Source organism: Triplophysa rosa, linkage group LG24, assembly GCF_024868665.1.
Source record: "Triplophysa rosa linkage group LG24, Trosa_1v2, whole genome shotgun sequence".
NCBI classification, from domain to species: Eukaryota; Metazoa; Chordata; class Actinopteri; order Cypriniformes; family Nemacheilidae; genus Triplophysa; species Triplophysa rosa.
Window position 1 is genome coordinate 120,600 of NC_079913.1, and position 17,434 is coordinate 138,033.

The window sequence follows — 17,434 nt, forward strand, 5'->3', positions numbered from 1 at the left end:
TACAGAACGCATTTGATCTCGCGCAGAGTGAATTAAAAAGCCGCTAATAAAGCATACTGCCCAAATTAGCTAATTTATAGAACATACATAGGCTAAATACTCGAGTTTGCATGTGATTATGATGTTAGTATTATTTGACATGTTCTTGTTGAGGAAATGCAAGCGTTATGCTCGGATGAAAGTCAGCTCAATGTTTGTGAACAATAACTCCGTCTGAGGAATCTGCGCAAACTCTGCAAGGGCACACAGATAACAGTGCTAAGCGATCATATTTATTCAAGCGCTTTTTTGTGATAAACATTATATTCAAAGAAATTTAAAAGTTCTGTGAATCTAGAAGCGGAGACATTGTCATCTCAGTTTTATTCTGTGTGATCAAGATGCATTCGCAGCATTTACAGCTTTTTCTGCCATCAAATAATATAAATCCGTCTTTCATGCATTGAATTTTAAATATTAAAATATTTATAATTAAGTAATTGTTAACATAACTGTATGTAGTTTTAGATCATTATCTACTTTTTCGTTTTATGCCTGCATTCCTCAATAAGAACCCAATACAGTATGGTTACGCATGGCTCCAGTGAAATTATTATTATTCCACTTTGATATGACATAGTTTGCGTAAACCTACCCGTTTTCCTTCTTTCAAGTGGTCATTTCTGAGCGTGCTGCAATTGGCACAAAGGAAACGCATGTTAGATCTGACCTAAAATTAAAACATTTGTTTCCTGATACACTTTTAAAGACTATTAATAATTATTTTTTCAAACATATCGTTTTAGTATGTAATTTAAAAGGGTTGTAAACAAAAAATTAAAATGAAAGTCATTTAAATTATAACATTGTGTAATTTTTTTGTGTAATCGACTGTTGTTTTCAATGTCAACTAGAAAGGAGCTTACAGTTTAAACGACTAGTCGATTATGTTCTCGCACATCCCTAGCGAACACATGCTCAATGTTTCACCCACGTGAGAAGGAACATACTTAAAAATAAACTTCAACCACGCATTCCTAATATCAGAATCTGAAGGAAGCGACTGTTCTTCCACAACCAGGCGCTGCACAATGTTGCATGTTTGTTGCTTGGTCGCTCTAAATAAAAATATCAGTGAAAGTCCTCACTTTTGCACATATGACACGGGGCTAGCCGCCCCTCGAGAGCCCTTTGCTAAGTGACAGGGTTTCCAGATCTTCACAGAAAAAATAAGCAAATAAAGACAAGACAAAAACAAACCTTAAAATACAAATTGTTTATATATTTTATAAGACCAAAAATTCTTAAAATCTGCAACAGACCATTTATTAAGACCTAAGTGCCAAGGCTTATTGATCTAAGACCAAACAATGTTATCAGTTTGTCGATCATCACAAATGCGGGAGTGTGTACTATGTGTGGCTAAAGTCATTCGCGAACCAGTGGGCGGGGCTAGAGAAGTAGTCGTTGATATTTTTCTGTGGAGGCGGTGTTCAACCTATCTATATCATAGATAGGTGCATTCCAGGACCTGGCGTTCGTTGTAATTTCAGTAACAAGGGCGTTTTCAGTTCTGACACTTACAGGATGTTCGCTTGAATATGATTCCCTCTTATACAACAAAATCTTGGGTTAAAATTGTGGTTTTAATTCATGGCTCCTTTAAGTCTCTCCGTGCATGCGTCTCTCCGTGCGGCACAAGTTGCGCAGTTTTCAAGTCAAACGTGTCTCTCCGTGCATGCGTCTCTCCATGCACTGCGAGTAGCGCAGTTTTAAAGTTAGACGTGTCTCTCCGTGAATGCTTCTCTCCATGCAGCGTGAGGAGCGCAGTTTTAAAGTCAAACGCGTCTCTCTGTGTGGCACAAGTCGCGCAGTTTTCAAGTCAAACGTGTCTCTCTGTGCATGCGTCTGTCCATGCAGCGCAAGGTGCGCAGTTTTAAAGTCTCTCCGTGTATTTGTCTCTCCGTGTGGCACAAGTTGCGCAGTTTTCAAGTCAAACGTGTCTCTCCGTGCATGCGTCTCTACATGCAGCACGAGGAGCGCAGTTTTATAATTCAGACGTGTATCTCTGTGCATGTGTCACTCCGTGCAGCGTGAGCTGCGCAGTTTTAAAGTGAAACGTGTCTCTCCGTGCAGCACAAGTTGCGCAGTTTTCAAGTCAAACGTGTCTCTCCGTGCATGCGTCTCTACATGCAGCACGAGGAGCGCAGTTTTATAATTCAGACGTGTATCTCTGTGCATGTGTCACTCCGTGCAGCGCGAGCTGCGCAGTTTTAAAGTGAAATGTGTCTCTCTGTGCATGCGTCTCTCCATGCATCAATTATTAAGTCAGATGTGTTTTGCATGAATCGCTTCAAGCCACACAGTTTTAAAGTTTAAAGAGAGGTGTTTTAAATGACAAAATTGAAGATTATATTAGTAAAACCCAATTTGTGGCATTTGCACTTTGCAGAGTACATAATAGGCTAAATACCTGATTTGGGGCTTTATTTAGTTCAGAGGTGGGAAGTAACGAAATACATTTACTCGAGTACTGTACTTAAGTACACTTTTTGAGTGTCTGTACTAGGGTTGCACGGTGTGTGGTGCTACAGTAGAATCGCGATGCTAAAGTTTCAAAATACCCGCGATGCCTCTCTATTTTGAAAAGGGTAGTATCGTAGTACTGTAGGTAATGTTGCATATGCGCATTAATATTAATTTTAACACTTACATCTGCCTTTTTGTGGTGTTTATCTCCTAAATGAATGTGTTTTGAATGACTCGGACGAGATAATGATTCAAATTACCGTTGATTCACTAACTCAGTGGAAAATTGACGCCACCTACTGGCCATCTCAATTCTGCATTTAAAGTAAGCCTAATTTTTCCCTTTATAAAGACTGCTGTATCAATGAAATTTGTCCCACATTTGAATTAGTTCCCACGTGAAAAATGATCTAGTGTACTTTAGTATTTACTACAGTAAACTACTAAAACCCTAGTCTGTACTATACTTAAAGGGCAAGTTCACTCAAAGCTGAAAATTCTGTCATCATTTACTCACCTTCGAGTTGTTCCAAATCTGCATTAATTTCTTTGTTCTGATGAACACAGCACTTATAACCAAACAAGTTACTTTATACTTTTTTTGTTCTTTTGAACACAAAAGAAGACATTTTGAAGGATGTAGGACAACAAACAGTTCTGGGGCACTTTTAACTCAATGTTTTTTTTCCTACTATGGGAGTGAATGAGTAAATGATGACAGAATTTTCCTTTTTGGGTGAACTTTCCCTTTAAGTATTTTTTTTCTGGATACTTTTTAGAGTACTTCACTAAATTTCAATGACAAACATCTCAATTTTCATGCCACAAAAAAATGATTTGGGAGAGACTATTGTTGGCTGCTTCTAATATGACACATCTGAATCAACTCATCAGCCTTAGTGTGTTAATTAGGGAGACATCCACAACATTTTGGGAGAAGGCTAATGAGTTCAGTTGTGTATATTTTTCACATCTCTGATTTAGTCATTATAAGCAAAAAATCGAATTAAACTTTTTATCCGATTAATCGAAAAAAATAATCATCCAACTATCCGATTATCAAAAGAATCGTAAGTTGCAGCCCTAATGCTAATGATGTCACAGCAGATATGTGACTCCTTGATATAGGGGATGGTTAGGGGATCTTCTAGATCCGCCTATTTTTCATCACTAATAGAAGAAAACCAGCACAACCCTAGGTTTTTATTTAACACGGTGGCTAAATTAACAAAAAATAAATCGTCAGTGACTTCTGATCCTGTATATCAGCATAGCAGTGATGAATTTATGAACTACTTCACATATAAAATCCAAGATATTAGAGAAAAAATTATAACAATGCAATCAGAAGTGAAACCCGCTGAACAAACTAACTACAGCGCCCTTAAGGAGAAAATGCAATTATTTTATACCGTAGATCAAGATGAGCTGTCTAAAATTATTAGATCATCTAAATCAACAACATGCATACTAGACCCTATACCTACAAATCTACTGAAAGAGATGCTCCCAGAAATTATAGATCCTCTTCTTGGTATTATTAACTCATCTCTGACATTAGGACATGTGCCTAAAGCATATAAGGTGGCTGTTATAAGGCCCCTTGTCAAAAAACCCCAACTCGACCCTAGAGAACTAAGGAACTACAGGCCTATATCGAATCTACCTTTCATATCTAAAGTTCTGGAAAAAGTAGTTTCAACTCAATTATGCTCCTTCCTCCAAAGGAATGACATCAATGAAGAATTCCAGTCTGGATTTAGAGCATGTCACAGTACAGAGACTGCTTTGATCAGAGTTACAAATGATCTGCTATTGGCGTCTGACCGAGGTTGTATCTCGTTATTGGTGCTGCTAGACCTTAGTGCTGCATTCGAACCATTGACCACAGCACACTCCTACATAGACTCGAAAATTAGTCGGCATTAAGGGAATAGCTTTGAAATGGTTTAAATCTTATTTATCGACCGTTTTCAATTTGTAGCAATAAACAATGAGGTGTCACGCAAATCGCAAGTCCAGTACGGTGTACCACAGGGCTCAGTCTTAGGGCCTCTGCTCTTCGCATTATACATGCTACCTCTAGGAGATATAATAAAGCGACACGGAGTTAGCTTTCACTGTTATGCTGATGATACTCAACTTTATATTTCCTCGAAGCCTCATGAAACACAGCAGTTCCATCGAATAATGGAATGCATAGTCGATATAAAAAACTGGATGAGTAACAACTTTTTATTACTGAACTCGGACAAAACGGAAGTGTTACTTATTGGACCGAAAACTGCTATAAGTAACAACCAAGAATACTGTTTAACTATTGACGGATGTTCCATAAAACCCTCGTCGTCAGCAAAGAATCTTGGCGTTCTATTCGATAGTAATCTGTCATTTGAGAGCCACGTGGCCAACACCTGAGGTTTTTTTTCTCGATTAGAGTTTTGGGTTCCTCGCCACCGTTTGCATACTGTTTTTTGCACTATTCTGCCTGGCCGGGGGGCTGCTTTAGAATTTTAAAGTTTTACTTAATTAATATTGCATATAGGAATTTATTAGTCTGTTATATTTGACCTGTGCTTCTCTCTCCTTTATCTTAAATGTGTGCTCTCACTGAGCGTGTGTGTGTGTGCGTACTTGTCTGTGTACGTAGTGTGTGTGCGTGCTTGTTGTGTGTGTTGTGCGTGTGCATCATCGTGTGTGTGTGTGTCTCTGTGTCTGTGTGTGTTGGTGCGTGTTGTGTGTGTGGAGTGTTTTGTGTGTGGGTGTGTGTGTTGGTGCGTGTTGTGTGTGTGGAGTGTTTTGTGTGTGGGTGTGTCTGTCTTCTGTGTTTTCAACCTTTTCTTGTTTTTGCAGGTACAACTTTGATTGTTTTGCTTGTAGTCAATGTGTCTCATGTACAGCTGCTTTGTAACAATGAAAATTGTAAAAGCGCTATATAAATAAAGTTGAGTTGAGTTGAGTTGATATGACACACTTCTGATGCTCTTCCTCTCCTCCTTTTATCTGCAGGTGGATCAGAGCAGAACTTCATACATCATCTCATCTCAACAATCAGATGTGTCAGATATCACTTATTTACAGTGAGAGATCAATGCTTAAACAGGGCTTGACATTAACCATTGTCATGTGGTTCATTCACTTGTCCTATTACAAACATTACCTGTCCGAATATAAAAAATGATATTTCATTTGAAGTGTCAATATAATTGTTCCGGATCCTGTTTGCTTATAAGCGTTTTATCTAGTGTCAGCTGCTGCCACCTAAATGCGTTCATACTCTCCACGATTGCTATAGAACAAAGGCAAGCAGCAATTATTATTAGTGTCAGGGCTGTACGTTAACTTTTTTTGCACATAGCACCAAGGTTATTTTAGTTTACTAAAATTAAAACTTTGAAAATGTTCCTGTTCATTGAAATCAAATAAAATATTGACCTAAAAATTACTGGAAAAACTTAACTCAAGGAAAAATTGAAATGTTGCCTCAAAAATAAACTGAAGTTTAAAGCCGTAAAATTATAATAATAAACAAAAACTAAAAGGAATTAATCTTATATATCAACATTAAAAATAAACCAATAAATTATAAAATGACAAAAGCATATAACAAAATTGCTAAAACTAACTAAAATGAACACAAAAACATAAAAAAAGCTAATTTAAAATATTAATAAAACTAAATAAAACTAAAATCAAAACTATAATAACTCTGCATAGCACTGGTGCTAGAAAGGCCAAACAGTTTTAGCACAAGTATAAAACGTCTGTTGTCATCATTAAAAAAATTATGTAAGTGCAGTTCATCACATGAATAGGCAGGAAACTGACGAATGATATTAATGTTACATACAGATGGATAAATTAGGGCCATGTCCTTTTGTTAGCCTAAATTTGTTTTATTGTTTTATATACTGTAAGTAGGGGTGTAACGATACTTCGTATTATGATATTTCGCAATGCAAAAATATCACGATGCGCATCATAGAGAGATGGGGATATTTTACGATATGTTTAATTCTATTCGTTCAGTGGTCAAGACGCTACCTACTCTGCGCCAGCGCGTCACGTGTGCTTATCTCACATATGCGCTAGCGAGAGAAGCACAAGACACAATCTGTGTCTCCAAATGTTTTACAAAGCGTCATATTTTCCTTCACATTCGCCGGTAAAACACAGCAAACTTGAAGTGTGACTGCAAGCGAGTCACCCCGAAACTCATTACAAAGGCAGCACAAACGTGTTTAAATGCCAATGTTCATTTATCCGCTAACGTGAGCTGCTGCATAACGTGATATGCAACAAAACAAGCCAAAAATGCAAGCGATGAAGTGAGTCGTACTGTATATTAAAGATCGAATTACATGCTAAAAACATGTATGTGATCTGCATGATTGAAGAAATGTAATACAGTTTATGTAATATGTCTTTTTGAAAGATATTTCTCATTCATGACTGTCTCAAGCAAAGACAGCGCAGCTTCAAAGAGACTAGTGATGGGTCGTTCTTGAACGATTCGTTCATTTTAGGGGAGTGATTCGTCCAGTCGCGCATGCGCATTGCGCAACATTCTATAGGTCCTGTGACAAAAGAACGAACAACTCAAACCCGAAGACTCGGGAGGTGAACTAATCAATTCTCTTTCCGGCTCAGACTGCATTGGTTTAGCTTACGACGCTGTCACGTGATGAACGAAGGAGTCAAACCCGAGGACTTGTCAGATAAGAGGTGTGGTGAGCTAATCATAGACTAAAGACCCAGGTAAACAATGAATTCATCTTTTCTGTTTCTTATAGCATTACACTGGGTTCCAAATTATTATGCAAATGATATCTTTCTCTGGTTTTCCTAATTTGTCGATGCAAATGACAGTCAGTATAATTTTCAAGTAATCAACAGTTAGGGTACATTTGGAATTTTATTGAACAAACCTCCCACTGACAACAGTATTTATTTAAAAAATGAAAAACTCAAAATGCACTGTTCCAAATTATTATGCACAACAGAGTTTGAAAACATTTCATAGGTTGTAAAAAACTGAAAATGGTCATTTGTTGAATTTGCAGCATTAGGAGGTCATATTTACTGAAATCAAAAGCTATTTCAATCAAAAACATCCTAACAGGGCAAGTTACATGTTAACATAGGACCCCTTCTTTGATATCACCTTCACAATTCTTGCATCCATTGAACTTGTGAGTTTTTGGATAGTTTCTGATTGAATTTCTTTGCAGGATGTCAGAATAGCCTCCCAGAGCTGCTGTTTTGATGCTAACTGCCTCCCACCATCATAGATCTTTCGCTTGAGGATGCTCCAAAGGTTCTCAATAGGGTTGAGGTCAGGGGAGGATGGTGGCCACACCATGAGTTTCTCTCCTTTTATGCCCATAGCAGCCAATGACACAGAGGTATTCTTTGCAGCATGAGATGGTGCATTGTCATGCATGAAGATGATTTTGCTACGGAAGGCATGGTTCTTCTTTTTGTACCATGGAAGAAAGTGCTCAGTCAGAAACTCTACATACCTTGCAGAGTTCATTTTCACACCTTCAGGGACCCTAAAGGGGCCCACCAGCTGTCTCCCCATGATTCCAGCCCAAAACATGACTCCGCCACCTCCTTGCTGACGTCGCAGCCTTGTTGGGACATGGTGGCCATCCACCAACCATCCACTACTCCATCCATCTGGACCATCCAGGGTTGCACGGCACTCATCAGTAAACAAGACTGTTTGAAAATTAGTCTTCATGTATGTGTGGGCCCACTGCAACCGTTTCTGCTTGTGAGCATTGGTTAGGGGTGGCCGAATAGTAGGTTTATGCACAACTGCAAGCATCTGGAGGATCCTACACCTTGAGGTTTTCGGGACTCCCGAGGCACCAGCAGCTTCAAATACCTGTTTGCTGCTTTGCAATGGCATTTTTGCAGCTGCTCTCTTAATCCGATGAATTTGTCTGGAAGAAACCTTCCTCATTCTGCCTTTATCTGCACGAACCCTTCTGTGCTCTGAATCAGCCACAAATGTCTTCACAGTACGATGATCTCGCTTAAGTTTTCGTGAAATATCTAATGTTTTCATACCTTGTCCAAGACATTGCACTATTTGACGCTTTTCGGCAGCAGACAGATCCTTTTTCTTTCCCATATTGCTTGAAACCTGTGGCCTGCTTAATAATGTGGAACGTCCTTCTTAAGTAGTTTTCCTTTAATTGGGCTCACCTGGCAAACTACTTATCACAGGTGTCTGAGATTGATTTCAGTGATCCAAAGAGCACTGAGACACAATACCATCCATAAGTTTAATTGAACAATATAAAATTAAATGTTTACGACACTTAAATCCAATTTGCATAATAATTTGGAACGCAGTGTATAGTTTTGTATTGTTTGTAATGTGATCAACGTTTGCATAAGTAGTAGATGTGTTAGGAAAGTAACATGTAACATTTTAATTATATTTTGCTAAAATGAATGAAATGAACGATATGACTCGAAAAAAGATTCGTTCATTTTGCTGAACGAGACTCTAAGGTCCGAGTCAGTAAAATGATTCGAACTTCCCATCACTAAAAGAGACACGAGCCAATAGCGCTTGAGCGTGAGCTCTGTCAGAGCGTTTCATTGGTTGAATGTACTGAATGAACAGCCCTTCACTGAACGAACGAGTCAGTTGAGTCAAAATGAGAGTGAATGAACTGCTACCTGTCGTTCATGGTCTAATATTTTAACAATGCATATCCAGTAGTTACTCAACTTTTCTGAAAAATAAAGGTAATGACCTGGTTTAATTTAATTCTAAGGTAAATTATGTCGAAACAGTTAAATCTTTGTATGGAACATTTAATTACACCAATTTAAATAAGATAATCCAGATAGATTTTAGTAGGCTAATATAATGTAGATTTCGTCGACTAAAAATAGACTAAAACTATGATAAATTGGGATGACTAAAACTAAATTGCATTTTAGTCAAAAGACTATGACTAAAACTAAATCAAAATTTGCTGTCAAAATTGACACTGATCTTAATTCTAATTTCAGTTAAGCCTTAAAAAGTTGAATGTGCAACAAAATAAGTTACAGAAATTGTTAATATTTTGAAAATAAATGTTATTTGAATTTTTATTTTGTTCAAAATATCGAGATGTGCATCGTATCGTGAGCCCAGCATCGCGATATGTACCGAATCGTGAGTTGAGTGTATCGTTACAACCCTAATTTTAAGTTATGTGTATTTCATTTCATTACTATACAATAGAGGTATATTTGTCCACATAAATTACTGAAGTATACTATAGTGATATTTACTATAGTAAACTGCAGTAAAATTCTTAAGATACTATAGTGTTTTTGGAACCATACTACAGTATACAAGAGGCAGTCATGGCCTAATGGTTAGAGAGTCGGACTCGTGACCAGAAGGACTCGTGCCGGTTGGATTCCCAGGGCCGGCGGGTAACGACTGAGGTGCCCCTGAGCAAGGCACCTTACCCCTACTTGCTCCCCGGGCGCTGCAGTGATAGCTGCCCACTGCTCCGGATGTACGTGTGGTCACCACTTGCTGTGCGTGTGTTCACTACTCTCTGGATGGGTTAAATGCAGAGGTCACATTTCAGCTATGGGTCACCATATCTGACTAATAGGCCACTTTCACTTTCACTTATACTACAGTGTTTACTACAGTTTATCAATTTACATTTATGCATTTGGCAGACGCTTTTATCCAAAGCGACTTACATTGCATTATCCTATACATTTTTGTTTCTAAGTATGTGCAATCCCCTGGGATCCAACCCAGGACCTTGGCGTTATTAGCGCCATGCTCTTACCACTGAGCTACAGGAAAGCACTACAAGGGTACTACAAGGGTACTAAAATTTCCTTTAGCAAATACTACAGTATTTTTTCGTCCGAGTGTTCAAGTTAATGAGACTTTTATTTTGACGGGTCATCGGAAAGACGCTTGAGTTTTAGTGTGCTTGACGATAACTTCACTCAAACAGTACAATGATGCTGGTAAAATAAACTCTCAGAGCAACTCTGGAGATGAAGTTCATGTGTTCATACACTCATACAGTGCAGACGCAGACAAATCCTCGACCATCACTCGTGTAGTATGTTAATCTGTGCACCTCATTCAGCCAGATGAATTATTTAAATGACAGGATTCCGCATCCACATCTAGTTATATGGACTCTAAAGAGAAAGAGCAGAACAGAGTCTCTCCTCTCAACAGAACTGAATGTTCAAGCTAATCACTCCTGACTTAAGATAAAAAATTATTGACATAACCCGTTTATTTCCCTCAAGAAATTGTCTAGACACGACAAGAGAACTGCTCGCTTTCTGACACAGTTTGTTAAATGAGGCCATACGGTCGCTCTGTGTTCATGAAAACCCATATAACTACTGGCCTGTTAAACATAAACATTCAGAAACAAGATGAAACATGTCACGACCACCACCCTGAACATACAGCACTGATTTACTGTCGCTCTGTCCATCAAACCTTTCATCAAACACCACATACATGACACACACACACACACACACACACAGTGTCTATGAGATGATGTGCTTTACTAAAACATGTATGCTCTGAGGAGACACTTTTATAATAAACAACCTTTTATTACATTCATACAGCGTGTGTCTCTTGAGAATTGAACACATGACTATTGTGTTGCTAGTGTGATAAATGGAGCCAAATGAGCTACATGAGGCAAAAATATAGGGCTGTCAGATATTAAAGAAAAATGTGATATGCGATAGCATGCTAAATAATGCGATACGATATTTCTAGGGGTGTAATGATACACTCAGGCTCAGCTCACGGTTCAGTACACATCTCGATGCTGGGTTCACGATACGATACGGATCACAATATTTGGAACAAAATAAAAAAATAAAACTGAAATTCAAATAACATTTATATATTTATTTTAACAATTAAATATTAACAATTTCAAGAACTTTTTTGTTGCACATACAACTTAATAAAGAATTGTAACATCTTAAGACTTAACTGAACCTTCTGTACTACAGGTTTGTCACTGAAAAAAAAAATTGCAATTTAACATGAAATTAATTAAGATCAGTGTCAATTTTGACAGAAACTTCTGATTTAGTATTAGACTAGTCATATTTTAGTCATCCCCATCATTTTAGTTTTAGTCGACGAAATCTACAGTATATTTTGTCTACTAAAATCTAACTGGCTTATCTAATTTAATTAGTAATTAAATGTTCCATACAAAGATTTAACTCTTTTGCCATCATTTACTTACCTTAATTACCTTAGAATTAAAGGCAGGGTGGGTGATCCTGTCCAGAAACATTTTTTGTCATGCTGGTTGGAAATCTCTTTACATCCTGATAGCAATCAAGAAGTATATTAGGCATGGGCCGGTATGATATTTTGTCGGTATGGTCACCTTTAGCAAAATTGTCGATATTGCAATTACAACACTAAAATGTGTTATTTTCAAATGTCTGCGTATACAAACAACAACTTGGACACAAGTTGTGTCCTTGAACTGGACACAAATACATTTTATTTTTAACCAACATTCATAGAACATATATGTCAGGTAAAAAATAAAGCCTTAAAATTATAATACTCTTTCAAAAAATGTATTTTTGTCATAGCCTATATATTAGGCCTAAACATCAAACATTGCATTACATGAATTAATTATGTATTTTTGTGTAAACACAGCTCATACCTAAGAAACGGTATCACAGAAAATTTTGTGGTTTTGAAACCTTGACTCTTTCAAACCTCAGTATACCTTGAAACTGGTATTCGGCCCATCCCTAGTGGTCAAATAATATTTTTAGAATTTTATATCGTCTCTGAAAGGAGTAGGACCAAAAAACGTTCGGCCAATCAACACGTTCTGGCCGAACGCTGTGACTGGTCATGTGTACATTTTCAGCCAACGTATTTTGCATCCCACTGCGCACCCTGTTCACGCAGACATCATACGTCATCAGCGCGCTCACGTCCACTGTTTCAATGTGGGGAGAATGGCGGACAAACCGCAACAATAAAACTTTCCAGCGGACCCGACAATTAAATCTACAAAACGAAAATCAGTTTTTGAAAAAGCAGTGACGAAAAAACATCTGGATCATGAAAGAGGAAAAACTGTAATTAACATCGGTTCAGCTCCAACACGATGGAGACAGCTCCGTCAGGCAAAGGGTCTGAAAGACAATACCATGTTTGCGCTCTTTCTTTTGGATAGGTATATGTACATGCTTCGAGAAGAATTTAATGGATTTAGTTTGTAATTCGTTACGTGGATTAACGAAATATATTCATGTGTTTGGAGGAGGCGTGGCTTTGGATGGCGAATTGCATAGAGGGTGGGATTTCAATTTCAGTGCTAGCAGGCTAAAGTTAGCACCTTTCCAAATCAACCACTTCACCTTTAAATTAAACCAGATCATTACCTTTATTTTTCAAAAAATTCAGTAACTACTGGATATGCATTGTTGCAACACAAAGAATATTAGACCATGAACGACATGTACCAGTTCATTCAGTCTCATTTTGACTCAACTGACATGCTCGTTCAACGAAGGGCGTGTTCATTCAGTACATTCAACCAATGAAATGCTCTGACAGAGCTCATGCTCAAACGCCATTGGCTCGTGTCTCTTTGAAGCTGCGCCGTCTTTGCTTGAGACAGTAATGAATGAGAAAAATCTTTCAAAAAGACATATTACATAAACTGTATTACAATTTCTTCAATCATGCAAATCACATACTTGGTTCGATCTTTAGTATGTCGTTCAATCTTTTAATGTACAGTATGACTCACTTCATCACTTCTCTGATCGGAACAGCGCTGGTTTCATTTGGCTCACTTTATATTAGGGCTGCAGCTATCGATTATTTTAGTAATCGAGTATTCTACCGATTTCTCCATCAATTAATCGGGTATTCGGATAATAAGTACTTTTTCTTTATTAAAGAGCAATACTAAATATACAAGAGAAAATAAGACAGGTCTCTTAAAATGAACAATTAATTTGTTTCCTTTTAGGGTTTTCCTGTAGCACGTTAAACTGTGCAGTTCATTCCCTCAGACACGCAGAACAGACAGATGACATGTGTAAATAACAGGATTTGGCATCCACTAGTCCGCATCTAGTTTGATGGACTCAATGCAGCCGGAAAACAAGTTTCACTCGCAAAATAGACTAAAACTAAGTAAAAGAGCAGTTCACCATTTCAATAAGCTATCAGTTATTTATCAGCATGAGAAACACGTGCGAGCAGACTCAAATGCGTGTGTCTCAGTGAATGCGTGAGACTTGAGAGCCTGTAGCTGAGTTTAGCGGGCTGTGCGTCAGTAATAACGGTCCGTGGGGAAACGCAGTGCTCCGTGTGTACTGTAGTTAAATGGATTAAACGAGGCTTCGACTTCGAGGCAACAAAAATTTGCCTCGATGATTTTTTGTATTCGAATTACTCAAGGAATCATTTCAGCCCTACTTTACATTTCACGTTATGCAGCAGCTCACGTTAGCGGATAAATTAACATTGGCATATAAAAACGTTTGTGCTGCTTTTGTAATGAGTTTAAAGTGACTCACCAGCAGTCACGCTTCAAGTTTGCTGTGTTTTACCGGCGATTGTGAAGGAAAATAAGACGCTTTGTAAACCACGTGGAGACACAGATTGTGTCTTGTGCTTCCCCTTCACCCAGAGACTTCTCTCTACCGCATATGTGAGATAAGCACACGTGACGCGCTGGCGCAGAGTAGGTAGCGTCTTGACCACTCAATGAATAGAATTAAACATCATATCGTAAAATATCTAAAAGTTCTAATAAAATTAGATGAAAATGACAATTATTAAGTTTTATAAAACATTACTTTTATTCAACCATATACTTTTTATCCTGCAAAAGCAGGCTGATCTCTTATATATTCGCTAGTGACTGAAAAGTTCAATAGTTTAAATGAATCGGTTCAAATGAGTCATTCGTGTGCGAGTCGTTCTAAACGCAATGTGCGTTCATACTGGCGAACTCGCTGTGTACAGTATACGCTGATTCAACGATCCAACTGCACAGCTAAAGACATTACAATGATGTACGTCATGTTAATTTAAGAAATTAAACGTACTTGGATGCAAAACAAACAGCCTTGAAACACAGCTAGCTCTTGTTCTGCAACTCTTTTTAGCACCTCAGTGTGCTGATAACGAAACAGCGCCTCCACTGTGGCGTAATGTCGCAACTGCAGTTACAAATGACAGTCTGATAAATGCACGCAGCATTTCTTGTGAAGACACCCCACATAATTTTGGCGAGAGTCTGACACCCGTTTCATACCGCACGCGTAAGCAGAGCGTGAGCAGCACGTATTTTTTTCGGCGCATATGTTAACAGATGAGAGCATTCATACCGCACGCGTAAGCAGCGCGTGCTCGCGGAGCAGAAGCGGCGCGTAGGCAGCAGCGCAGCGATCATTTTGGCGCCGAGTCTATTTTTGCTGCGCTGCTAACGCTCAATTAAAGCGACAGTGCATTCTTTACGGACAAATCCACATGGATTGACAGTGGTGTCTAATGTGTTTTTAACAGTCGCCATGAGTTTCAAAAATACTTTTGCCAGGAGTTTTTTTTGGCCAAAACCACAACAGCACATTTAAAGGATTTATAATACAAGTATATCTTAGACGTTATGCTTATATTTCATATGAACGAGTGGGAAACGATCGCATTACGCTGTCAGGTTACTGTCTGAAACCCACTGTCATCATAACCTTCTGAAAAAACAGATAAAACTACATAGACATCGTGTTATATGCTTATATTGCGTATGTGTGAAAGAAAAGCGATCGCATCACAAGTCAGTCACTCTCTCCTATGGTGAGTTAACCCTTAAGTGACTTCGTATCCTTCAAAGCAAGATGGGTTTTTATTTATAACTTGTACCACGTAGATCTAAAAGAGCATGAAACAGGCGGATATAACGAATCATAGTTAGGCAATCTACTTAAAAGCACTTTGATGAAGTTCTGGAAGATATTTTGCTCATTGATGTTTGTAAATAACGTAATGTGAAATTACATTGTTGTACTGTGGTACACAGGCAGCGCAGTGCACGGTGCATACGCTGCCGGTATGAAAGGACAATGAGCACGCGCTGCTAACGCTCTCCCTACGCTCTGCTTACGCATGCGGTATGAAATGGGTGTGAGGTGGCAAGACATTTGACGGAGGCGGCCACCTCCAATTTCTCTATGCAAGAAAAACCCTGTCTCTACGATGCACATCGTAACATTTTTGCATCGCGAAATATCATACTACGAAGTATCGTTACACCCCTAGATATTTAATGTTCTAAAATCAATTTAAATGGCTTAAAATATATTGAAAACGTTATATAACCAACAGGGCTGCATGATGTTAAATAAAAATATGATATACAATAATTCGCAAAAAAATGTGATGTGCATTTGAATAACGGTTCAAGTTTATAAAATATGTATTTAAAAACTGAAAATGATCTAACCAACATCCATAAGTTTACTATATTTCTGATTATTGATCATCTTCCACACAAGTCTCTCTGCTATCTGCATTGACCACATCACAAGATGTAAACTTACTGGTGCAGAAGCACTTCCGCTTTCAGTTTTATACATTTTTTTATTTATTTAAATCTCACATATATAATTGAAACTTTAAGATATTTGTTGAACATTTTGATTGGGTTAAAAATGTTCTGTTAGTGGCATTTTGTTCAACCATTGTGTAGTGTTAAAAAACTGAAACAAGAAGTTCTTTTGGACCAGCTTTGGATCAGTGTTGTTTACATCATCCAAAGTGGTCTATACGTAACTTGGAATTTTGAAAATAATTCAGTTATTGCAAAATATTGAGATATGCATATTTCGCTATATTGTGCGGCCTTACAAAAATAAATGAAAACATGGTACAGAATACACCAACAGATTTCCCTGACTTTCTGTGAAAAGACGGCATGACCATCAAATTCTTCAAAAAAAGATCTTGTGTGAGATGACTGTGAGAAGCTCATCTTCTTCTCTGATATCGGTGTACTCACCCTCGGCCGGGATCCAAGGCGATGGCTCTGGGCTGGTCCAGATCTTGCCAGAATAAAACTTTTCGGAAGGCTCCATCCAGCTCCGCCAACTCTATGCGATTGGTCTCCGAGTCGGTCCAGTAAAGCTTATTCCCAAGCCAGTCACACGACAAGCCGTCCGGAGAGGGCAGACTGGACACGACTGTTGTCTGCACCCCGATGGGCACAGACGTGTTAAACACGGTCCGTTTAATGGCCTCTTCGCTCACGTCGCTCCAGTATACCAGTCCCAGTCCATAAACATAATCCACCGCCGCCGCGTCCTCCAATCCGCCGATCACCACAGTGGCGTTCGCCCGACCGTGAGCCGCGTCCACCAGTCGCAGATCTCGCCGGTTTGCGTACAGGAGCAGAGGCAGGCCTGTGGTAGGTACAGTAGGTCAGAGGTCAAACATCAATTACACAACTTTAAAAACAAACGCAAATAACTACACATCTAATAAACTAAACAAACTACACACTAAATGTTTGCGTGTCGTTGTTTTTTTGTGAAGAAACCATCAATAAAAATCTAATTTGCATAAAAATGAAGAAATGTTCCACGCCATACTACACGTCTTGAAAAAACTGAGAATCAATCGAGTGACGTCAGCGGTGCTTGCGAGCTCGCGCACTCGCTCTGCAGGAATCTGGCACCAAATCAAACCCCAATGTGACACATTGACCACAAAACAGCAGCACAACTCAACACTCTCCTGTGTGTTAACACGGCGTGTTTCCTTCCTCAAATATTTATAAAGCCGCTGCAGGAATCCCGCTTCAGTCGTGTGAAAACACATCTGTTCACATGCTTAATAAAA

The 17,434-nt window shown here is 38.5% G+C and overlaps 1 protein-coding gene across 1 annotated transcript in view; it reads right to left on the reverse strand.

The window, feature by feature from the left end:
* lrp6 (low density lipoprotein receptor-related protein 6) overlaps positions 1-17,434 on the reverse strand; it is a 32,927-nt gene that overhangs the window by 14,721 nt on the left and 772 nt on the right. Inside the window, exon 2 of the mRNA XM_057324036.1 lies at positions 16,596-16,995. Coding sequence (XP_057180019.1) covers positions 16,596-16,995 — 400 coding nt within the window. The remainder of the gene's footprint in view (positions 1-16,595; positions 16,996-17,434) is intronic.